Source organism: Taudactylus pleione, unplaced genomic scaffold (genome assembly GCF_031769625.1).
Source record: "Taudactylus pleione unplaced genomic scaffold, aTauple2 ptg000202l, whole genome shotgun sequence".
NCBI classification, from domain to species: Eukaryota; Metazoa; Chordata; class Amphibia; order Anura; family Myobatrachidae; genus Taudactylus; species Taudactylus pleione.
Window position 1 is genome coordinate 13,198,033 of NW_028284604.1, and position 25,937 is coordinate 13,223,969.

General features: G+C 40.2%; 1 protein-coding gene across 6 annotated transcripts in view; it reads right to left on the reverse strand.

Moving 5' to 3' along the window:
- The window catches only part of SEMA6A (semaphorin 6A), a 206,460-nt gene that overhangs the window by 111,631 nt on the left and 68,892 nt on the right, over positions 1-25,937 (reverse strand). For all 6 annotated transcript variants that reach the window (XM_088477712.1, XM_088477711.1, XM_088477709.1 and 3 more), the window contains exons 2-6: positions 22,534-22,670; positions 18,784-18,901; positions 9,575-9,635; positions 4,212-4,274; positions 2,310-2,411 (exon numbers count right to left, since the gene is read on the reverse strand). In XM_088477712.1, the coding sequence (XP_088333838.1) occupies positions 2,310-2,411; positions 4,212-4,274; positions 9,575-9,635; positions 18,784-18,901; positions 22,534-22,633 (444 nt within the window). In that variant the 5' untranslated portion in view covers positions 22,634-22,670. The remainder of the gene's footprint in view (positions 1-2,309; positions 2,412-4,211; positions 4,275-9,574; positions 9,636-18,783; positions 18,902-22,533; positions 22,671-25,937) is intronic.

Consider the following 25,937-nt stretch of genomic DNA (forward strand, 5'->3'; position numbering starts at 1 on the left):
CTTATTAAAAAAAAAAATACTTACCTTGAACCCCGCTCCTGCATCCAGCGTCGCGTCCGGTCCGCCGGCTGCTCCTTGGAACTATGGGGGAGATATCATGACGTCTCCCCCATAGTGCCCGTGGGGAGAGCCGGAAGCTGGAGTTCGGGAGAGAACTCCAGCCTCCGGCTACACCGCGTCGCTGCAGAGGAGCCGGGCGCCCGCTAGTAATAAATATTACCAGCGGACGTCCGGCTTGGAGCCTCTCTGCAGCGCCGGGCTGGAGGTCACTGGCACCAGGTACAGCGGCTCACCCGGTGCACGTGCACCTCCAGCCCCCCCCTAGTTGCGGCCCTGGGCTGGTGGAACATACTTCGCTGATATTTGTATTAGCCATCATACTGACAGGTCATTGCAAGTGCATGGACAATAAAAAAAAAAATTTATGTAAAAATATCATGTATTTTGGCAACTTCAGCTAAACTTCACACTGGGACTTTCCATAAAATAGTTGATAGCACGTTATACAAATGTAATAATGAGGGCTTGTATGATACAAATAGCTGTGGAATAGCTAAATGAGCATTTTTAGAACATGAATTTACACTATGACATATTTATTTTTTTCAACAGTATTGCAAACAGGGGCGTATATACACCCGAGAGGGCTTGTATGCTGCAGACCCTCTCATTGGAACAGCAGGCCCCCCCAACCAGGAATCGGTGCCCTCATCCCAGTGATATTCGGGAAGATAGTGCATGCACACTAGAACGCAAATGGCGCTGCGGAGGATGAGGGGCCTGCTTGACGGAGCAAGGTAAGTGTGCCATGTGGGGCCCCCCTGGACGCACGTACACTGCACACCATGCAAACAATATAAATATGCCTATGCTTGCAAATATAGCAGCTTTATCAGACATTCATTTGTTGATGCATCATGGAATGGTTTCTGCTTAGCCCAGGATCAATCAGCTAGCAAGCAGTGATATGTAATATGTGTCTGCTATAAAAGCAAATATAATATATGCACTAACTGGAGTACATATGCTGAAGTATAGCAACGTAAAATGGTTTCTCATCTTTTATATTCAGTCCTTGTAATAATCAGTCTAAAGCATATGCTTGTACACAAGGACATTAATTGTCCAGAAAAAAACACAAAAAAACACCAGTTCCTGATTGCTTTACATATTATTTACTTGCTGTCTTTTAGTTACAGATCTCAATTTTTTTTTATCCTACAAATACACTGCACAATAGTCCACACTTTCTGTGTGTCAGATTAAACATTCTAATAATTTATTGTGATTTTAGTATGGCAACTAGCAGTAAAAATAAGAACATATACTGAGCACTGGATGCACAGCAGAAACAGCTTTGGGCATTGATTTTCTATGACGCATTTTTGAACTCGCTAATTTTCTGCGAATTTGCCGATGGGATTTAAGAGGGTAAAACAAGGTATGTTTAAGTGTGAAAAGATATTCGCACACCGGGTTTTGCCTGAAAAATTCGCCAAAAATCATCAATTTATGAATACAAAACACACTGGCCCTGATTCAGAGCCGGACGCTCTGACCAGAGTGCTCGCTCTGAATCAGGGCCGTCCTATTTAAATTTGGAGCGACCTTTTGGACGCTCGCATAGCTGTGGGTTACCATCCACAGCTTATGCAAGCTTCCATGATGATGGTCGCGATGGACAAGACCATCGCGACCATCGGGCTTGCGACGAGACCCTGCGGTAGGGTCTCGCTGCCGCAAGCACTGGAGTGATTTTGGCTCTATCAGAGCCAAAATCACTCCCACTGACATCACTAGTGATGTCAGTGGGGCTGGCCACAGACGGTAGGCGTTCCCATGGGAAAGCCTCCGTCTGGCAGCCACGCCCCCGGCACATCGTGCGCATGCTCATTTGGGTACCATCGACCCGCTTGCGAGCGTCCTGCGCTCGCGAGCGTGTCTGAATGAGACCCACTGTTCAATAATAAACCATTGGGTGCAGTGCACTTTGATGAACCAGTGCATCTCAATGTCAGCAGCATTTTTATCCTAAAATAGTGATTTCAATTAATAATGAAGATTAAGGAGACACTGGGCCTTTTACTTCACAATGAGCAAGATCCAACTAGAGAAAAAGCTGTCTGCGACTGAAAAATACATCCCAATTAAAATAAGTGACGAAACGCTCCACAAATCCATTTGCTTTTATGAAAATATAGGGGCAGTGATGCAGACAGAGGTAAGCATTTACACCAAGGAGGATATTACACTGCACCTCTTCATATTATGCATCATAACAGAGGAAAAAAACAAAAAACAATACTTACTCTATAATTTCTACAGGAAGGATTGAAAGCATTTGTTCCACAGACAAACAATGTTTCTTCATCCCTTTTTAGTAGAACTTTAATAAAGTTATGACATTCATCCTGCAGAAGAGATAAGGTACAAAAGAGTATTGAGACAAATGTACAGTAGTATATAATGCCCTACTGGGGCAACTAGTTAATCTGCACAATCATGAGTCTATCCTTACATAATTCCATACATTCTAGTATAAATTTACATGATTCTATCCCACCAGGTCTATCCAAACATAATTATATTTATATCCCACTTAGGATAATGCGGGCCACACATCTACCATCTACGGCTCCAATTCCCCATTCTGCCAATACGATCCTCCAATCAAAAATGGCAATCTGCTGACATCGATGATAGGCAATCCATCGGCAGATTGAGGAATAACTGCATGTTAAAAATCCCAGACTCTCCGAGCTCGATCATTTTTTGGGTGGGAATAGTGAAATCGGGGATTTCCAACATGATGAATTTCCTCACCATTGGCAGAATGGGGAATGGGGGCAGCACATCACAGATATAAGGGCCCTATTACTTACTGTGATTCCATCCCACCAAGTCTAATCAAACATGATTCCATCTCACCTATTCTAACCAACCATGATTCCATCCCACCTAGTCTAACCAACCACGACAAAATCCAACCTACTCTACGCACATTGATTCCATCCCACCTAATCTAACCCACTATGATTCCATCCCACCTAGTCTAACCAACCATCATTCCATCCCACTTACTGTAAGCCACCATTATTTCAAACTACCTAGTCTAACTAACCATGTTTCCATCCTACCTATTCTACTTACAATGATTTCATATCACCGAGATTCCATCCAACCTAGTTACCCCATAATGATTCCATCCCACCTAGTTTAACCAACCATGTTTCCATCCTACAAATTCTACCCACGATGATTTCAAAACATCAAGATTCCATCCCACCTAATTTAACAGATCATGAGTTCATCACACCTACTCTACCTCACGCTTCTTTCACACCATGATTCCATCCCACCGTATCTATGCAGTCTACCTCACCATGACTTTCTTCTCTATTCTAGCCACAATCCCTATAGAGCACTAAATTTCTAAACCTTATTGCCTACCCTGTTATTATTCTATCCTATGTTGCTCATTCTATCCTGCTTATGCTGCTATAACAGAACAAACTCTGCAATGTTCATATTCTGCCTAAACTGCACTAACATATGTTCTTTATAAATTATTCGGCTTTTTTCATGAAAATATAAAATGCTTAATTAAATGCACGTTAGGATTAATATTTACTGTGATCTTAAAAATAAATCTATTACCCGAAAATACAATTGTGCCTTTTCTTTGCCACTTCACAGTAACATTATACATTAACTGAACAATTCCATTACAGAGAATATTTCTGATTTCCAACTTATATTACCTGTGACTTTTTAGCTTCACACAAAATCCTTACCTACTTACAGTATCTATCTTTAAAACTCTCCAAAGATATTTTTTGCTGCAGTAAAATAGTCTTTTATCTTACACATTTTCCATGGATGTTAAAAGAAAGACTGGCTATGTATAATATTGTATCTACACATTATTCTGGGTTCTCATTTTTAAAATGACCGGTTGTTGAATATTTTATTATACAGCATCACATTCAGCTATTTGCAAAAGCTAATAACATTTCTAGATTCTTATAAAGAATTCATTTTAACAGTAAACAAGCAACTGTTCTGCAATTTAAAATCTCCCAGTTAATTGAAAAAGCAATTACCGCTGGAGCAGCGTGTGCCGTGATCCATAACACATCTCAGCCAGTGACCACAGATAACCATCTGAAGGGTAACCCTTGGTGTCGGCACAAGAAATGGAAACTGCCTACCTTATGCTTCCCCTTCATTCTGCAGGTGTCTACATCTGGCTGCTTAGATTTCCATGTCAGTTTCTGCAAAGATCAGAGAAAACAAATCAATTACGGCCCTCAGGGCTATGATGTTTTGATTTTTAATGTCAGAGTTGAAATCAGGAGACAAGCTGCGTGATATATGCCTATGTGATGCATCAATCCTCTTATGATTAATTGTCACTTATTTAAAGCGTAATATAATGTAATGTTTAACTTTAAAATGTCCAATGTCTCCTCTTAGAAAGGTGCACGGTCACTTAGGCAATTCTGCAGGGCAAGGATGGGTGACTTCTTGATTCCCTGTCTGTACAGAAAAACAGAAATCTATTTGTATTCTCTCTTTACTCTGCACTAGGGTAAGACATATTTATTGCTCTAGATCTGTGTGTCAGTTATAACACGCTATTGCAGATGCAAGATCTATAAATGACAAGCCGCACAGCACAGAAAGGGAAATAACAATGAAAAAAGGCATAGGATTGACATACAATGCTCCCTATATCAAGAGAAAGGCTTATTACAGTTCCCCTAGTTGTTCAGTTCACCATAGGCATAACAATATGCTAATGATGCATGCAGCTCTTGTAGGCCTTATAGAAATCCCTGGGTAGAGTTTCACGCCATCAGCATAATAAGATTGAAAGTAGCACATAGTTGAAGAAGGAGACGCTCAGCGTTCCAAAGGACGATTGCAGGCACTTTGATGTGAGCTGTGTCGTTAGCACAGAGTAAGATACATATACATATTCAGGAGGTTAGAAAGACACTCTTCACTTCTCTGTTATTCTTTGCAGTGAACAAACTGGACATCAAGTGCCACCTTAGTTCTTCTTATGAAGGTCCAAAGAACTCTCAATAATTTTATTTTGCACCACAATTTAAAAGCATCAATTGGGTTCATCCTCTGATCACCTCATGCTATAGCGGAGAAAGACGGAGCATTGGTGTGACTCTATGCCGACCGTGCGAGGTCTCTGTATTTTAATACATTTTCCAGAGTTGTTATATTGTATTGTATTGTATTGTATTGTATTTATTGTTGTCATCAGCAAAACAAGTTTGACAGACGAAATTACATTGCACTTTTTTAAAACAGTGAATAGCAATCCATGGTAAAGGTTATCACAAACAATTTCACAAAAATAATAAAATTAAAATTAACTAAAGAGATACAATCATAGCATTCAACATGCGCACAGCAGATGGAAGAAAACTAACCCTCAAGCGACTCGTACGTGCCCGAAGTACTCTAAACCGCTTTAAAGATGGGAGCTTATCAAAAAATTCATGAAATGGATGGCTTGGATCCGATATGATACCTTTGGTTCTCTTTAGAACCCTAAGCCCATAAACATCATGAATAGTTGGCAGCTGCACGCCAATGATTTTGCTGGCGGTCCTAACAACCCGTTCCAGTGCACTTCTTTCACTCGCTGTGCAGTTGCCATACCAGATAATGATACCAAACGTCAGAATGCTCTCAATTGAGCATCTGTAAAAGTTTAGCATAGTTACTTTGCTAACTCCCGAGGCCCTCAAACGTCTTAGGAAAAACAAACGCTGTTGCGCCTTTTTAATTAGGGACAGTGTATTTAAAGACCATGTCAAATCTGCCGCAACCTGGATACCCAGAAATTTAAAAGACTCAACTATATCAACATCCTGGTTGTTAATAGACACTGGCAATTTCTGCTCTAAACATCTCCTACGAAAATCAATTACCAGTTCTTTTGTCTTGTCACCATTTAGGAGCAAGTGATTATCACCACTCCAAGAAACCAAATTTTTGATCTCTTTCCTATAATGGGACTCATCATTCCTGCTAATTAACCCAACGACTGCAATATCATCAGCAAATTTGATGATTTTCACAGACTCAGAAGTCGACACGCAATCGTGGGTAAATAGCGAGTATAATAGGGGGCTGAGAACACAACCCTGTTGTATACTCTCTGCACGCATCAGACATGATTTTTTTCAGTCCAGAGAGGTAACTTCTCAGAGTTCACCATCTATGTGCAGTGGACTAATAGCTAAATTACATTATTTTCACAAAAAGGTACCTTAATATATCTAATTTTATGCAGGCTAAGAGGCGATTACAGGTGAAATCTCATCAGCCTGGGAAATAAAAGCTTTATGCAAAGAAAGGGAAGATCATCCTGTCTGCCCTATGCAAATAAAACCACATGGAAAGTAATGTATAGTCTGCTAAATACTACAGGTGACTTTGCTAAGCTAGCAGTAGGGATCGGTTTGTATTATTTTGCTCCTTTACACATTTCCTTTTAAATAGTTAGTAACAAACTTCTCAGGGTTCAAAAATGCCATATCAATATAAATGTTGTAACAAGTGATAGCAGTAATTGCTTCAAACCAAACATTACAAAAGGAGTACATGTCCTGAAGAGCTTGCGATCTAACATCTTCTAAGCTGGGTACACACTGGCAGGTATAATAGCCACTCAATTGATAGGCCAATATACCTAGTGCCCGTCGGCCAATGTGTACCAATGATATGTCTGTGAATGACATCGTTCACAGACATATTGTGTCGGCTGTGCTGTGCAGCCGATGGACAGATATATCTGCAGACATATCTGTCCATACACATGCAGCGGCGGGGAGGGGGGTGGGACACCGGCTGCCTGGAAGATGATGGTCATTCAGTGTATATGAATCATCATCATCATCTACATCTACAGATCACCCCTTATGGGGTGGCCTCATTCTCATGTTGTTTACTAATTTATGGTACATTTAAAATAATCATACTAGTTATATGATCTTAACTTTTTATCTGTCTCCCTACTCTACTTTCGTGGTAAACACCCACAATGCCAGTTGCAGTCTATGCAAAGAAGTGGGAAGTGACATACATTGCATATCTTACACAGCAGTTTATAAGAGTAAGGTAAGCTCTGCTACAGTAATGCATACCAGGGCTGTAACTAGGGGTGTGTAGGGTGTGCCGCCAAACAGAGCACATGGCCTGTAGGTAGCACCATCTGGAATCCTTAGGACGCCCCAGGTAGTACTCTCCTTACCGAGGCTTGCGGCCCCGCCCGTTAAGCTTGACATCATGGTTTAGGGGTGGGGCGGGGCCAGCACAGGGCTGCACAGATCCCTGTTACGGCACTGACGCATATTTATCTACTCTCCCAAACTCCCGAATTTCAGGGAGTCCCACAGACTTAGGGAATACAGAAGAGTAGGCAACCCTTCTCTATTCCCATTGAAATGGGCAGGACAGGGGACATAGGCCCTCATTCAGAGCCGTTCGCTATTTGCGGTCGTTCGTTTAAAAACAAGGGGTGGCTATTCAAATGATCCGTACGCACATTGCAGTCTGTTCACACCTCTAAGTCTGAACGAACGAGCAAAACATACGCTCGTTTATTTGTTAAAAACGCCCCCTGGCCGCTCGCACCATACGTCATGTCCGCTATTTATTAGATTAATCGAGTACATCGACCAGCGTATGAACTGCTCGCTATTCTTGTGGTTGGTGTTTGCTACCACAAATTTGCAAGCAGTTCTGGCTCTAAAATAACCCAGTGACGTGGTCATTGACGCTGCTGTTTTAAATATACACACCCATAAAACGCCCGTTTTGACCTTTAAGCACGCCTGCGTTCGGATCTCCACTCCCCATTTTCAAGCACCTTCCCCTGTTACCACCCACATAGGCCTCATTCTGTCACTCAAAATAGCAGGCACTCGCTATATAGCGTACAAACGATTTTCGGCCGCACTGACTGGTTCGCGCATGCGTACTAAAAAGCGTACGCATGCGCAGATGTGCAAACATCGCTCGGAACGAGCGTACTGCCGCTAACGAGCGGCTCTGAATGAGGGCCATAATGTCTTGATTTGCTGGTTCATGTTAGACCCATGTAAGACAAGTACCACCCGGCACTGCCCCATCAGCAATCAGCTGCAGTGCTCCTCTGGGCACGCTCCCGGAGAAATTAAATGTAGGCAAGTATGCAATAACACTGGTGAGAGGGATAAAAAGCTAATTACAACAGTGTATTTAATTCAAAATCATTAACAAAATTACAAATCTTGATGTTAAGAATTAAAAGCCATATGTACATACTGGTAGTACTAGGCAACTTTAGCATAATCATGTTATAACTGCATAACAAGCCAAGACAGACTTTTCTGCATTCATCATAATGCGAATATGTATGCATACAAGCTTTTATAATTCAGTAGATAACAAAAGTCGATAGCACATCAGTAAATAAAAGCATTGCACTAAAGCAGTCGCTTATTAACAGCAAGACAAAACATTGCTAAAATGGCTGTTTGTGTTTTAAGTAAATGTTAAAGCGTAATGCAATTGCATAACTCAGCTGGATGAAAGCCATTTGATGGATAATCCTGAAGGGATTCCGAAACATTTCCATAAAGAGAACATACTGCACAGGATAAATCCTTACAAATGTGTGTCTTTCAGTTTTTTGTTTTTTTGTATCATTCTCAAATGTGCTTTGTCATCACCAATGTCTGATAGTCAAAGAGCAAAAATACATCCTATGGGGTTATAGATTAAATCGTGAATTACATTTATTTTGTACAAGTAAATAAATCATATATGGGGAGAGAGAATAACTCCATAATAATTCAAATTGAGATAAAACGATAGATGGAGAGACAGATATAAATGCCTTAGAAAGTTCAAAATATTAGAATTAGCAAAATTGTGACCATCGCACTATTCATAGAAAAAGTTAACAAGTTCTAGTCCTGTTTCCACTCACACAAGCAGCCTTAATGCTTTGCCAAATCGAGCAAACAATCATACTGCCAGTGGGCCTGATTCAGAGGTGCTCGCAAAAAGTGAGCGCTCGCTCTGAATCAGGGCGGGCGCTTGGTTTTTAAGTTGCCTCTTGGCCGCCACGCCTACACAAAAGGGGTCAACATCGCCAGCCGCTCCTTTTGTAGTGAGTCCCGGAGCGAGCGCTTTTTGTGCTCGCTCCGGGGCTCGCGTGCGCACTGGCCCACCATCGACCCGGTTGCGACCGGGTCTGAATTAGGCCCAGTGTTCCTATAACCCATTTTATTGTTGCTGCAATTGGCAGTTACTAGAACAACAAACAAGTACATGCAAAGGTCCTATTTGTGGGTCAGCATGTCAATCAGGAGTCAGACTGATTTCTATACCGTGTATTGGGGATATCCAACTAGTCATCGGTGGGCTGGAAGTGTTACCTGCATGTGTCTTCCAAAAAACACAATAGCATCTACCCTACTGTATTGTTTTATGCCAATAGATTATACCCGTTACAAGAACCAGCTGTACAGTATTAATACATATCACTATTACTCACTTTGCTGAAATAGATTTCTTCTGTATGTGAAGTGTCCATGTCTATCGTGTAGATGTGGTCCCTGGAAGAAAGAATAAAGAAAAGAGAAAATATTACAATAGCTGTTTCAGGACCACATTTTCAGACTTTCACAAATATACACATCACTACCCAGAATGTAATTGGAACTATAACCAGAGAATAGAGGTAATGGTCATCCAGTGAGAGATGACCAGCTAGCACAGATAGGACCACTTTACAGGACACCTTTCACTAACACACAGTGAAGACAGCCACTACTAGGAACCAGGGACACTTTGTGCCTCATGCCTCAGTACTGTCCCAAACTCAATTATTATTTTTATTATTTATTAAAAGGAGCCACGAGGGTTCTGTAGCACCGTACAAGGTGATAAAATTGACATCAGGATACAGAAGTACAGACTAACACAGACAATATAACAATTCACAAATACATAATTACAGTGCGCAGTTATAATTACGGAAAGAACACCAAAGAAAGAAGACCCTGCTCATATGAGCTTACAGTCTATAGTGAATTGATAGGCTGCATATTGGTTAACCCTATAAAATGGTTGCATCCGCTGCGTGTAGGTGTTGGCTAAAACTTTACATGATGTTTTGAACATAAATGTCAAAATATTACAGTAAACCAGGAGAACTAACGACACTATGCAACATAGCAAGCCAGAAAAATATCCATGAAGAATTTCTGGGCGGCTAGTTAGTACTACAGGGCCTGATTCAGCTTTTGGAATAGAGCAGGGATGTAGACTTTCTGGCTACCCCTTCCGGGAGGGGGCAGTCCGATCGGCATCGCAGGTGGGCATGGCTGGCATTGAGGGGCAGAGCGGGGGCATAGCCACATGATCACATAATTTTGGCCCCGTCCCTGCTGCACAATGCAGAGATTAAGGCATTGTGTAGCAGGGGGCGAGGCGAAAATGACGCAATTCAGCGTAAATTGCATCACCGCCCCTCCCCCAAGGGGGATTCTCTTGTAAATGCGAGGGGGGCAGAGGGGTCGGCGGCCGCTTGCCTGTCTTTCCAGGGGGCCGGTAGCGGCACCGATTTCCGGGAGGCTCCCAGCCTAATCGGGAGGGTAGGCAAGTATGGAACAGAGTAAGATATAGCTTTAGCAAGTAACGGTGAACCTGGACACCCATGTCGCAATGCAGAGGGTGCAAATACATACATTTATTTTGCATGTAGGGTAAATACTGGCTGCCACTGCATGTAGCCCACAAAAACTGCACAGCTTTATTTTTACACTTCAAACACCTCCCCCCCCCCCAAATATAATTTTCTCTGCTCATTTTACATCTGCCCCACCTGCAGTGCAGCATGGTTTTACCAAGATGCAGTGTTACTTGCTATATCTTAATCTATTCCCAAAGCTGAATCAGGTCCACAGTACACATTTCTTTATAATAAGAGCTTAGATACAGGGGTGTATCTAGGGGTCCAAGCGCCCCTGGCAAAGTAATGGACTGGCTCCCCCCCAATATTTTCTGAATAATTACTCTGTACTTATGTCTCTACAGCCAGCCCTCCTACTGTATCCCTAGCAACCACCATGTTTTATCAGCCAGCACCCCCTTCTGTTTTTTCAGGCAGCCCCCTTTTTGTCTCCCGAGCCCCACCATCCCACTTCTGTCTTCCGAGCCATCACCCTCCTGTCTCCTCAGCCATTAGCCTGCCTGTAATAAAGGGCTCCAGTCCCTGACCCTTCGCAGATCCAGCCCCTGGCTCCAGTCCCTGACCCCCCGCATCCAGCCCCCGGCTCCAGTCCTTGGTCCCCACCACCCAGCTCCCGTCTCCAGTCCCTGTCCCCACCATCCAATGTCCCTGGCCGCAGTCCCTGGCCCCCACCATCCAGCCATCGGTCCCCCGCATGCCCACAGATACTTACCGACTTCAGCCTGTGGCTCGGCGGCTCCTCAGTGCAGCAGCAGAAATGAAGCGCACATGATGTCATGACGTCACGCGCGCCTTGTTAAAAAAAATAAAGCTTTATTTATTCTATGCACCTACCAGGCAGCTGCCGGCAAGCGATGGCGGCTGCCCGGACCTTGACATCTAGGAAGTTCCTAGATGTCAAGGTCCGGGCAGCTGCCATCGCTTGCCAGCGGCTGCCTGGTAAATAGAATAAAGCTTTTTTATTTAAAGGCGCGCGTGACGTCATGTGCGCCTCATCTCTGTTGCTGATGCACTGAGGAGCCGCCGAGCCACTGGCGGCCCTATCTTGATTCTACCCACTGGCCACAGGTGGCACCCCCGGATGGCGCCCCCCATTGGCCGGCGCCCTTGGCGAGTGCCATCCTGGCCAATGGGTAGATACGCCCCTGCTTAGATATGATTTCCATTTAATTTGCTGTCCACATGTCATCAGAAGTGCAGTGTAGAAGAGATTGGAAAATGTTTACAACAATGAAAAGTAGTCATTAAAAATGTAATTTATTTTCTCCTCTAGACATAATGGGGTCTACGTTGTTGCTGAGACCATGAGGTCAGTTATTAGCAGGGTCAAGCTGAATTGTCCTAGACCACATGTTTTAGATCAAGAGAGCGTGAACCTTGGAGTATTACAGTAGAGACCCCGCTGTGAGTGAAGAGAATTACAGCAGAGAAACCCCGCTGTGACACTATACATTGCCAAATAATTGTAAACCTGTACTATGGACATTAAACACTTTAAAGCAAGGGGATGCATCAGACTTGTACAATGGCCTCCTCCTCCCCCAGTAATAAGGCCATGCTGTATCTCAGCTCTGAGCTGTACAGATCTGACTGATGTAATAAAGGAGAATTTCGGCAGCAGTGCTTCCAGACGGTCTTCATTTCATCACTTTGACAATCCATTCGTTTGTAAATCGTGGCTCAGATAAAAGTTTACTGTAATTAAGCACATTTAGCTTTCACCTTCACTATGATCTGGGATCTTTGCACAGTTGTCTTTTAGCCTATTTTAAAACACAGCACCAGAATGAGAAGGCCCAAGGACAATTTTGGCTTTACTCACAGGCACAAAAAGGAAAAAGAAAACAATAAAATTGGTGTCTGTTTAAACCGTTTCGTAAAAATAGATGAATATATAATCTGCTTGAGAAAAAATTTGCAAATGCCATCTTTATATTTTAAGAACATTGATAAACACTTCCTAAATGAGCTTGATCTCCCAACTAGAGTCTGAATATGTTCCTTTATTTAGGGTAAAGCTTTAAAATAGGTGTGTTTATATAAACTTTATATGTAATTATATAATATTTGGAGTCAAGGACAACAATTGAAACATGACAGAAATAAAATTTTGATAATGGTGTGGTAAATCTACACAATGGAACATGCTGCACTACTTTGTAATGCGTGTATCGAAAACATGAATACAAACATTAAATGGGAAGTATTCTTTAATCAGGTGTGTAATAGTGGCATTTTACCTGTCATATGAGTGCTATAGCATTTCTGCTCACTATAATGGCTAAATAAGCAGTACATAGGTTGTAATGTTTCCTGCTTTTGCTATAGAAAATCTGTTGTGATGCTCATTAACGGTCTGTTGCTGTCAAATTGCTAAGATAAGTGGAAATATGATTCTCACAACACACTCTGTGCTATGTTTTTTATGTTTGTAAAGAAACTGTGCTATATAAATAAAAATGATTATTATTATTATTATTATTATTAACAGTCTCTAAGGGGAGAACCTCAGGCAGGTGGAAAATAATTCCTGATGATTGCTGGCTTAGGGGCTTCTATCTAAGTCTGATCTCTGGGATATCCCATAGGGCATTATTAACCACTTAACTGCCAAATTTTTTTTCAAAATACCGCTCCGAAATTGTCGTTTTTTTTTAATGATTGAATTAGGTCAAGAACATCTTTTTAAAACTATGTCAACGCAATTTTTTTTTTAAACATCATATACCATAAAAATTTCAATTTTTATGGTATACTGTAGTTCTGGTCATTGACTGCTGTACCATCGATGGGCGATAGATTCAACCATCGATAGAAACAATTGATTGTTTGACATCGGTTGGGGGCTCCACACACACTGTGTGTGTGTGTGTATATATTATATAATAAATATATATATATATACATACACAGTATATATTCATGTGTATAGATCACATGTGTGTGCATATATATATATATATACATACACACACACACGTGATCTATACACATGGCTATATACATATACACACTTTATTTATTTTTATATATATATATATATATATATACATACACACATATACACACACACACACACATACACATACATACATATACACACATCCAACTAGGGCTTTGCTGTTTATATATGGGGTGGGGCTTGCAAAAATGGAGGGGTGAGAGGAGGGGTTGGCTCTTTGGCCAGCGAATGCTCGCTCTACTATTTGCAGCCCCTGGGAAGCCGCTAACAGGGCGGTGGGGTGGGGGCAGAGAAAAGGTCACAGCTGATAGCGCTACCTTCTGTTTGCCCGGCGGCTGCTCTGTCTAGTTTGCAGCCGCAGGGCTGCTGCTAGTGGGGGTGGAGAGAGAGAGAAGGACAGCGCTGATAGCGCTGTCCTTCTCTGCCCGGCAGCTGCTCTGCTCTGCCATCAGCCGCTGGGCTGCTGCTCTCCGGAGGTGGGAGAGAAGGACAGCGCTATCAGCGCTGCCTTCTCTGCCCCAGTCAGCAGCCACAGGGCTACTGTTGGGGGTGGGTGAACCTTCGTTGGGCTGTCTGATCACTGCTCGCAGTGATCGGCCGGCCCACGGAGAGGGACAGTGTGCAGAGGGACCAGGAGGTCCCTCTGTGATTGGCGGCTGCTAGAAAATTATTTACCAGCAGCCACCCACAGAGCATTCCTGACTGGTCGTATCAGATACGACCATGCCAGGCAAGTGGTTAAGTAAGGGGGACATATATCAAACCTTGGTTGGTACTTTATCTCTCTCCAGTCAGCTCCTAACTGTCATTTTACAGGCTGTGTTTGAAACATTAAAGTTAGAAACTGATTGGTTGGTATTTTATCTATCTCCACTTTATCTCTCGCCAAGGTTTGATACATCTCCCCTAAGATTGTTCTAGTCTGGCCAATTCATGTGATCTTACTTTTAATGTGACACGTTGTGCACCTTCTAGTTGGACAAATTAATTTTTTGGGTCATTTTGTCTAAAGTAAAGAAAAAAATATTCAAAACCATAAAAGTATCCCTCACACTCAGAATAAATGTAGGCAATAAGTGAGATAAAACGCAGTAATATTTGGGAGCAAAACTGAAATTTTAAATGCAGTGACAGTGGTGTCCTGCATTTGGAAGGAAGTTGAACTCAGCACTGTGTTCCTCTTCTGATTTTTTTCTGCTTCTTCACAAACAATCTGCCATTTTGTGAAGGCGCGTCCCGCCATTTTGTGGAGGTGCGTCCTAAATTAAAAGAGCAAATGCAAAACATAGAACTTTATAAAAGCTTAATTTGTTCTATTTAATATAATTATTTATTCTTTTTTTATTTTTGCTATTTAGCCAACATCTTCCGGCTGCTCACTTGCCGAGCTGCTTCTCATATGCTATTGCTTCTCTTATCTGTGCCTGTTTCCTTAGAGATTTAATTTCTATAATGTCAAAGTATAAACTTCAGAAATAGTAATAAGAACATTAATAAAAATGTCTGAGAGCGGTACTAGTAAAATCATTTAAATTTAAAACCACATGCCAAAATAACTCGAAATAAAGTTGAGGTTTTCCAACAACTATTTAACGCTTGTGGCTAAATTCTTTTCTAATTAGGTTTTGTTGTCTGCCAAATGTTGCAATATGGAGCTTTCTGGGTTTGCGAAAGAAAAGAGCTTCTGTTTTCTTCCTAGGAGCTGGATGCTACAGTTTATCATGCAGTTCTCTTTAATGGCTAAACCGCAGTCTGGGTCATTAGAAGAATAATAACATTAGCTTTCAACTTAATTTGCTGTGCCCACTTTTGTTCTATTGCAGAGAATGCAGCAACACAACATGGAGACAATAATCATGGCTGATGGTTTGTAGCTAAATGCTACAAAGTGAGCATTAGCGGAAACCCCCCATGTTGTGCAGACTATGCCTTACCAGTGGTGATTTACAGCTTTGATTTTTGTTCTTACAGTGTGCTTGACTGAGCCAGCTTAGAAGTCTCTCACAAAGCAGCAATATAGGACTTTTCAGTTGGATTCCCGGAAATTGCCAAGAAATCCCTATTAATATAGCTGTATTGAGAAGCTTTGAAACAATTTCTGCTTGGTTTATTCCCGCACATATTGCGTGACATAAGCAGCCTTGTCTCAGTGAAACCTAATAACGGCATAATTGTGCTTCCCACCTCTGTTTGTTAACACTTTGAGAAACCTCCATTCCTTATGCGACCCAACTGGTTTACTAACTACATGCTTTTTGTTCTAGACAAAAAGACTTTGTTTTCCCCAAACAGTAAGTTCCATAAATTGTATGATATAAATTAGCTTTTAATTCCGCTTCTCTGCTACACAGAGGGAAATGTAAGCTGTTTCACATCACTGGCTGGCACTGCAAGATTCTGTTACCATGACATAGTCCTGCTCATGAAGACTATTTCTCCAATGCCACTGGCTGTTCATGACCCATGGCCACCCATATAATGTATGTATACAGGAAATGTGCTGTAACAGCTGCTGAATGAACAAGCATGTGGATTCCTGAGTGGTGTGAATCTTTAGACATGTGCTCCCCTGCACAGTGAAAATCCATTCATGGCCCTCAGGCAAGGTGGGTGTCCAATGCACTGGACCTATTTCCTCTGCCTTGACCCTTTTATGGTGTAACAGAGCTCATGTTGTGGCCCACAAATGTTTATTTTCTGAAATAGTAACATATGCAACTGGGTATCCCATTTTAACGCACCTCTCGGGGGAACAGTCATTGATAACTAGAAGTCTCTCCATGCCTCCTACTGCTTGGCACACTAAAACAATGATGAGAGGCTATTAATTTTATACTGCTAGTCCTGATACATCAGCTGTTTACATTTGGCGCAGATTTCTAGATCTAGATATTCTCAACACTTGGACTATATATATATAAAATTTAACTTATCTCCCAGTATTGTAAAGTTGCTTTTAAGAAGAGAGACTGGAGATAGTATATGTTTATGGCCTTGTTTTGTTTGTGAAATCTGTTAATGCTGTCTTTTCACTTACAATCTTAACCCTAAACTGAGCTAAACTGGGTTTTGTGACCGACTGCATCAAATTAATGTAACCATCTTAGGTTTCCAAGGCTTTTAACAGGAGTAATCATTCAGATATCAATACAAGCTAGATTTATAGCAGTGAAAAACATTGGTAAATTTTCCAGAGGGCCTCATCATCAATATCCGGATGGAAGATCTACAGCGTCTAGACCAGGGGTCTTCAAACTTGGCCCTCCAGATGCTGTGGAACTACACATCCCAGCATGCACTGCACATAGTTTTAGCATGCTGTTAAATCAAAAAGGTGGCAGTGCATGCTGGGATGTGTAGTTCCACAGCAGCTGGAGGGCCAAGTTTGAAGACCCCTGGTCTAGACAGACAGTCAATAGGTCGACACCATATGGTTAACATGGACTTAGGTCAACATGCTCAAATGGTCGACAAGAAAATGATCAATATATGATTTTTTATGTTTTTTAGGGTAAGGTTTAGGCACTCGGTGGAGGGTTAGGCAGAGGAAGTGGACGGTTAGGGGTTAGGCACCAGAGGGAGGATTTGGGTGAGTATTAGGGTTTAAATAAAAAAATTAAATAAGTGTTGAATGTTTATGTTTCGACCATGTGTGTGTCGATCCTTTGACCTTGGTGATCCTAGTCATGTTGACCTTTTACTGTCAAACACAAACCTGTCGACCTTTGACCCTGTCGACCTATTGACTGTCTATCTAGACACTGTCAATCTGTTATACCACACCCCTCATGATTGCACTGGTATCTAGTGAACGGACAGACTACGCCAACATGAATAGTACATCAACATGAAGACACAGATGTGTCCACATACATCTTACCTCCGTGCACTACAAGGTCATGTTAAACATAACGTGGGAGTGCTGTGCAACTCAGTAGCTTGAGTGTGTCTTTTTGTGCGACTTGTTACCTTTAAGTATGTCTTATTCACAATGTGATGCGAGTAGGAGACTCAAGCAGCTTATGCTGATTAAAATTATATGTGGCATGCCTATATTCTGTGTGCATCTGCGGGTGCATTTGCATGCAAAATGCTACGTTACAATGTCAGCTGCTGTGACACTAACGTAGCATTTCACATGCAGATACACCTGCAGCTGTACACAGAATATAGGCATGCTGCATTTCAGCAGAAGCTGTTTGTGCATCCTATTCGCATCGCGTTGTGAATAAGACACAAATGAAGGTAAAACGCTGCACAAAAAGATGATTGTCGCTACTGAGTCACGCCACGTCATTGTGCGACTAGAAGAAAGTAAAATGTATTTGGACACATCTGTAACATTTGAATCTTTCAAAAGCAAATTATTTTAAGGCTTTGAACAATAATTTAATTCTGCAAAGAATATAAAAGACCTGAAATTAGAATGAATGTTCCATTATTGTTATTATCTCTCACTTGAATGCAGATTGTGCATTTTTCTTTAGAAATCAACATTAACAGATGAATGCATGTGCATGACCGTGGGGAACTTCTCTACTGGTAAATAATCTCAGCCACAGATTCCTGCAGAGTGTAAAACTACACAATGGTGGCTCTGTTAGGAACAGGAGAGGGTTATTTCCTCGCAGAAGCAAGTCATTAGGAGTCACCTCTAGTGAGTGACTGAAAATATTGAAACTCCACTAGTAGCAGGAAATTAAGTTTATTTTTTTACACATTAACTCTCTACCAGGAGCACAGTGTAGCCATTGTATCAGCACTTACATTTGACACGTTCAACTTCCGTAGTTTGCTTTTAACATTCATTGCTCAATACATTCATTGTGGTATTTTTTCCAGAAAGATAGTCGAACTTTCTCATATTTTAGACAAAGGGATGAACCAAATAGTCCAAAAACTGAATTCTTTTACATAAGCTTTCTGAATCAAATCTAATTTCAGGCAAATCATAAAAACTAAAAATGTTCTGAAAGTGATACAAGGGTCAATTCAGATGCTTTTAACTGACTTTTTCCGAATAAAACCTATGAAGGAGATCACCAACCTAGCAGCTATGTATATTGTCCGGTTCATTATCATGATCTGCTGGATGTCCATTTTGTGCCTCTGTGTGTTGTTTCTTCCTGGTTTGTGCCCCACAAATACCGGATACTGTTTTGTATCTGTTAATAAAAAAAACAGAAAAACACGAATAACATTGTAGCTTTGAAAGAAATACAAGTTTTATGTTCTATTTGCAAAGTTCTGGTACACTGTGCAGGGCCGTAGCTAGGGTAGTGTTGCCGGTGCCATCGCACAGGGCACCACAGGTCAGGGGGCGCTGTTTGGGCCTGTCAAATTTCTGTTCATCATAATTCTTGGTTGTAGCTTCCTCTTATTTCATCCCCAGCATCTCCTGGCCTCTCCTATCACTTCCCTGGCCCTTCCCCATGAAGCCATGGCCCTTTTTTGGGTGCATTATGTCCCTTTGAAAAATGAGGGGGGCACCAATGCTCTTTCTGGCACAGGGCACCAAAAAGTCTAGTTACGGCTCTGACAGAGTGGAACAGTCACCTAATGCAATCCTCTAAATAGTAAAAGCCATTTATTCAGACACCCTTCACAATGTCAACAATGAATCTGGAAATTTAAGAAACTTAACTATAGAAAAAAATAGCTTCTTCAAAAGGTTACCGCTTTCAGGTATTTGCCTTCACACTGGGCTTCAACAGAATGTTAAGGAGCTTAAGGGTGTCAAAGATCAACTTTCTTGTTCCTTCCCCCTTTTTGTAGACAACAATCATTTAGATGTATGGCTAGCAATTTAAAACTAATGATTTGATCATTTACATGCACTGACATCTTCCATTATGAGAAATGTATGTTTCTTCTACAATTTCAAATGTCATAGCCAAGCTACTTTAAGATGTAAAAAGGTACAATAGACAGAAAGTAATTGAAGGAAGGTTAATAGAACAAAAAACAAAAAGAGAAAAGCTAAATAAATTCTACAAATGGACTAAACAAAAAAAAAGTAATGTGCTGTCATCGCAAGATTAAAAGAGCGATAATAATATTCATCAATTAAAATCCAATATGTGGGACAATTTGCCAGAGTTTAATTTTTCATTAAACACCATCATAATGTGAGATATGATAATGTCATATTAGCATTTATTAATTAAAATAAATAATTTGTACAATGATACATCAAGTTTATGGAGGTATTTGTTTATCTCACAATATATGAACTGTTTTCTGCTAAACTTTTAAGATGAAATCCCTTAAAACAGAACATTTATCAATGTGATCATCCCTTACTGTGGGAATACCCTCATTTTAATAAGCAGGATACTCACACAGCTGCTAGAAAAAAAAAAACCCTCTATATGGAAGCAACTTGCATATTAATAATAACTGTAATTTAATATGTTACTGGAAATGAGCCTGAGCTTTTTAATTTTGCCTCTATAATTTCATAAGCATTTGGTGTCTGCATGATAATTTCCCCCATCTTAGTAATTTTAGTACATGAAATTGAATTTGCGATTGTTAATATTACAATTACAGTTTAGCAGTGGTGTGAAAATAAGTTCTGTAAACAGTCAGGGAATTGTGGCTTTGGTGCAGATTTATGCAGATCTGAATGACGTGGAGATCCAGGTAGAGCCAGGCTAAGCTAGTTAGAAGCACACTTTTCAGTAACTCTAAATCCATTCTGCAGGTAGATAAGACTGACAAGTAGGGTGCTGGTCATGTACTTATGGACCTATAGCTCTTAAGAAGGTTATTATGGAAGATTAGCAGTAGATATGCCAGGAGATTATCCACTGCGCAGACACAGGACTTTAGCTGGAGCCTCCAATTTAAAAATAATTTTCTAATATAGTCTAAAATTCACCAGGGACAATAAATGCAATATTGTGAAAATTACTTTCTATTCATTTTTGTCACAATTTAACTTAATGAGTCTTGTATCATGCTGGATCATTTGCAGGCATGCATAAATAATTCAAACACACACATCTAAAATACTGTATTGAAACATATATATATATATATATATATATATATATATATATATATATATATATATATTAGGGATGTGCAGGCTCGGAAAGGTTCGAGTTTGCACGTGGAGTTCGGATTTTTCCCTCCAAAAAAACGGAACTCAGAAAGAGGCAAAACGTCATCTTGCATGGACGAACATCATCAATGACGTTTTGCCTCTTTCTGAGTTCCGTTTTTTTGGAGGGAAAAATCCGAACTCCACGTGCAAACTCGAACCTATCCGAGCCTGCATATCCCTAATATATTTATATTTATATATATATATATATACACACACACACACACACACATATATACACACACATATATATACACACACACACATACAGTTGGAGTCTCCCATATCCTAATATTCCGGAATACGGAATATTTTTAGTATGACTGGGATAGTGGAAACTTTGATTTTTGATGGTTCAATGTACACAAACTATATTTAAGGCACAAACGTATTAAAAATAAAGTATAAATGACCTATAGGCTGTGTGTATAAGGTGTATATGACACGTAAATGAATTTAATGTATAAACACAAACTTTGTTTGATCCACAAAATTATTGAAAATATTATATATTACCCTCAGGCTGTGTGTATAAGGTGTATATAAATCATAAATGCATTCTGTGTTTAGATTTGGGTCCTATTCCTAAAATATTTCAACATGGTATGCAATTATTCTAAAATACGGAATATTCCGATATCCAAAGTACCCATGGTCCCATGCATGTTGGATATGGGAGACTCAACCTGTACAATATATTATAATATATATATATATATATATATATATACATACATACATACACACACACACATACATATATACATACATATATACACACACATACATACACAGTATTTTAGATGTGTGTGTTAGAAATTATTCTAATTATTCTATTTATAAATAATTTTCTTTTTTAGAGATGTGCGGTTCAGTTCTCCAGGAATCCAAATCCACCCGAATTTCGTGAATTCAGGTAAATCCGAGTCACGGTTCTGATCTCCTGAGGAGATTCAGGTCGCGGTTCTGATCTTTTTGCGGTTCGGAATTGCATAAATTACATGATTTTAGCTGTTTTTAATACTTTTTATCTATTTTTTTTTTAAATCCAGATTCAAAACCAAAACACTTGAGGGTGGTTTTGCAAAACCAAATCCAGATACAATATCTTGAAGGAGATACAGATCCAAAACCAAAACACGGGGTCGGCGCACATCTCTAATATAAATATATATATATATATTTTATATATAAATGTACAATTAGTGCTAAACTATCATACACCTACTAATCTATTTATTTTTTTTCAATTGGCTTTTACCCCACCTATGTGTTGGATAGAGAAACATCAGCATGTAGGATGCACATGTATGACTAAATATACAGCCCTAGGGACCACCCATATAACCTCCTGTACTAATATAACATTTTAAAGCATTTATAGTTTTAGGTTAGTTTGCACTGTAACTCAAGCACACCCTTCCCCCACCTCTGTGGCCATAGAACATAAATAAGGAATGCTAAGCTTCATTACCATAAAGGAATTTCATCAATTCTAGAGTAAGTGTTAAGCCTTAACTCTCTGTATTGCGTTCAACAATGTAACGTTGTGCTCGTATATGACTTAAATGTTGGCTTTCTTAAACGGTTGACTCTCTAGTAGCCTTTATTGAAACAAATCAGTTGTATTCACGGTCGAGCTTTGACAAGTGTGTAACACTAAAAGCGAAACCATGTTTTACTTACAGTTGCCATGCGAAATACTGATTGGCTCAGAGTCTTCTGGGAATCCTGCCCCAGCAAATTTCAGTATTGTGAAATATAGCAGCAAAGCCTCTGACCTCATAGTAGTTTAGCTCGAAGACTTCACTTTTCACTTCTCCCTGTAAGAAGAGGATAAAAATTTTAAAACCTCATGTTAAACTCTATGGCAGCAAATTGATTATCTACTAAACAGAACAGATTAACAGTAAAGCATCTCAAAATAAATCACTTCTAACACATAGCGTAGGTAATGAAAGAACTAAAATTCATATTTGCCAACTCTCCCTGAATGTCATAGAGACTCCCTAAAATAGTAGAAATCTCCCTGACTCCCTGAAGAGTCTACCAATCTCCCTGACTGCACCTTATACCCATTATGTAGCTACAAAAAAACAGATAAATTCATTCATACTGGATCATTACTATAACTTATAAGGCACAATGATCCCTATGGCTACATACATCTTACTAACTGCTTTTGGGCTCATATACATTTGGATGTAAAATCAATTTTATGACACGCCTCTCAGATGTAGCAGTACACGTCCACTTTAACGCGCGCTCATAGGTGTTGCTTTCACAATCTCCCTGAAATGCTTTTTCAAAAGTAGGCAAGTATGATATAATTTCACAATCCAGATAATAGGAATACAAAAAACAGGCTAAAAAAGGAAACAAAGGCAAACGAGCAAAAATGGTGAAACATCTATTATGTTCACAAAACTTAAACTTAACCAAACAGACAATAAACTAAACAAAGGGAATACTAGACTAATGCTGGTTACACACTAGATGATGTGTGTACCCAGCAAAGGCAGATGCAACTGAACAATATATTGAGCAGTCCATCACACTGCACAATCTGGTGTACCACCGCCAGATATATCGTTCCCCTGTCGCATCCAGAACCATGGTGTCAGCCGCCAGATCTTCAGATTGGCCTGCACTGCAAAACTCTAAAATGTAAATTACAGTAATATGTTGGCCTGGCATTTTCAAGATTGTTCTGTATATAAGGTATCAACCCAAGTAGCATCATGGTGTTTAATAAGACTGTTAATTATCTAGAAAATTAACCCCAGCACTCAGGGAAGAAGTGGACTGGTGGTTCAATATACTATTAAAGAAAGACTTGTTGAAGACCCTAAATTAAACCCAATGTTTACTGTTTATTACTTTGGGCAAGACGTGTGCCTTTTCCTATTCTCTTCTCTGACAAAGAAGCTTCACTGGGCTGGAAAATTAATTGAAAGTAGTCTGAAACCGCCACTTACAATGACAGCATGAATTTTAAACCTTCAGATTTAAAAAGAATATGCGATGTGCTGTTCATTAATATACCGAAGTAAACATAACTAGACAAACAGTATATCTGCTGCAGAAAAATAATATGTGTACTTTAGAAAACTGGTAGCATTGACTTTTGTAATTGGAAAAGTCTTGGTACGTAGATAGGGACAAATTTAGGCATACTGAAGTGGAGAGGGGTAATGTACTGCAATTATATATAATGATATATTTTATTAGTAATTCTAGAAGTTTTAAAACTTATAGTAAATCAGACATTGTATTTTCATTGGTCCGAGATCAGAATTATGGCTTTTGATCTCCTATCTGTTAATTATTTTATAGCCGAGGAAAGGCTAATCTTTTAGATTCAGAACATTGCTGCTTAAGGGGCCTCAAAGAGGACTGAAGTCATTAAATGTATATTTCCATAAAATGTCTATCAGATTGAAGTCATTCCAAAGACATACTGTACATCCATTTGTAATTGGTGGGGGCAAAAATGTTCAATAAATTCTGAGGAAGAAATATGTTCACTAATGGGGCATTATTTAAGAGATATGTTTTTATGCAAATGAACTGTTTAATGTAATGTCTTTATTTATGTATTGCATTAGGCTAAACTGCCAATATGGCCTTTCCCTGGGGGGGTTTGCTTCCTTCTGTATGTCAACAACTTAATGTTGTCAACAAGACAGGAACACATATATTGTGGAACAAACTGCCGCCCTGCAAAAAGCACTCCGAGATCTTGTTTGAACACATAAACAGTCTACACATCTGCTTTTGTCAGTGTTCCATGTTGCCTTGAGGGATACTTGCCAACTCTCCCTCATTGTCAGGGAGACTCCATGAAATAGAAGTAATCTCCCTGACTCCCTGAAGAGTCTACCAATCTCCCACATCGCACCTTATCCCCATTATGAAGCTGTTAGATTAAAAAAAAAAAAAAATCAAAGATATATACATTCAAATAGGATCATTATTATAATTTCCCTGCATTGGTTATAAGGCACAATGATCCCTAAGGCTACAGGCATTTTCTGATAAGTATTAGTGTGTTTTCATCAACAAGTAGATCTTACTAACTGCTTTGGGGCTCATTTACATTTGGATGTAAGTCAGTCTTATGACACGCCTCTCAGATGTAGCAGTACACGCCCACTTTACGGCTACGCTCATAGGTGTTGCTTTCACAATCTCCCTGAAATGCTTTTTCAAAAGTAGGCAAGCATGCCTTGAGGACATAGGGCCTGATTCAGATTTGGGAATAGAGTAAAGCTGGGTACACACTTGATCGGCCAATATATCTCGTGCCCATCTGCCAGTGTGTAACAGCGATTATGTCTGAACGACATCGTTCACAGACATATCGCATCAGCTGCATAGCCGGTGGCAGATATATCTGATTATTGTGCTGCATGTACGGGCGGTCAGCCAATCACCCGAACATTTGCAGCAAAGGCCGCGGGGAGACAATTTAGATGTTAGTTTGGACACACCCCTCCCAAATCTACATCTCTGTGCACATTTTAAATCTGCCCCACCTGCAGTGCAACATGGTTTTACTAAGATGCTCTTTCTTAAGCTGTGTACACACCTATACAATCTTTGGGTCATTGTTTTGATTTCGACAAGTTCATGCAATATCGCACCATTGATCATGTTTTGTCAGAAGAAAACTGGTCGAATCGAAGGATTGCACCTTATGTGTAGTTTAATATTCATCCGATTTGATTGGACGAGATCGGACGAAGAGTGCATTGTGTATGCACCTCCCACCGTTCTTGTGATTCTATACCAGCAGCAGCACTGGCTCAGTGGGTGGTACAATTGTTTCTTTCGATATTATGTCAGTCGGGAATTGAACGTCATTTATTGTGTGAGTTCATCATCTACCACATTGATTCATTTCATAGTTACTAGTCATAAGCCCTGTTCAGCCATCTATTGGGAATGGAAGGTCAGCAGTATGATTGTATAGGTGTGTACACACATATCGGCACTGTGGTCGGGACTTCCGATCAGGAGTAAAATCTATGGAACGATTGCATGGAAAGAGTGATCACAAATGGTGTGTACCAAGGTTTACTATATTT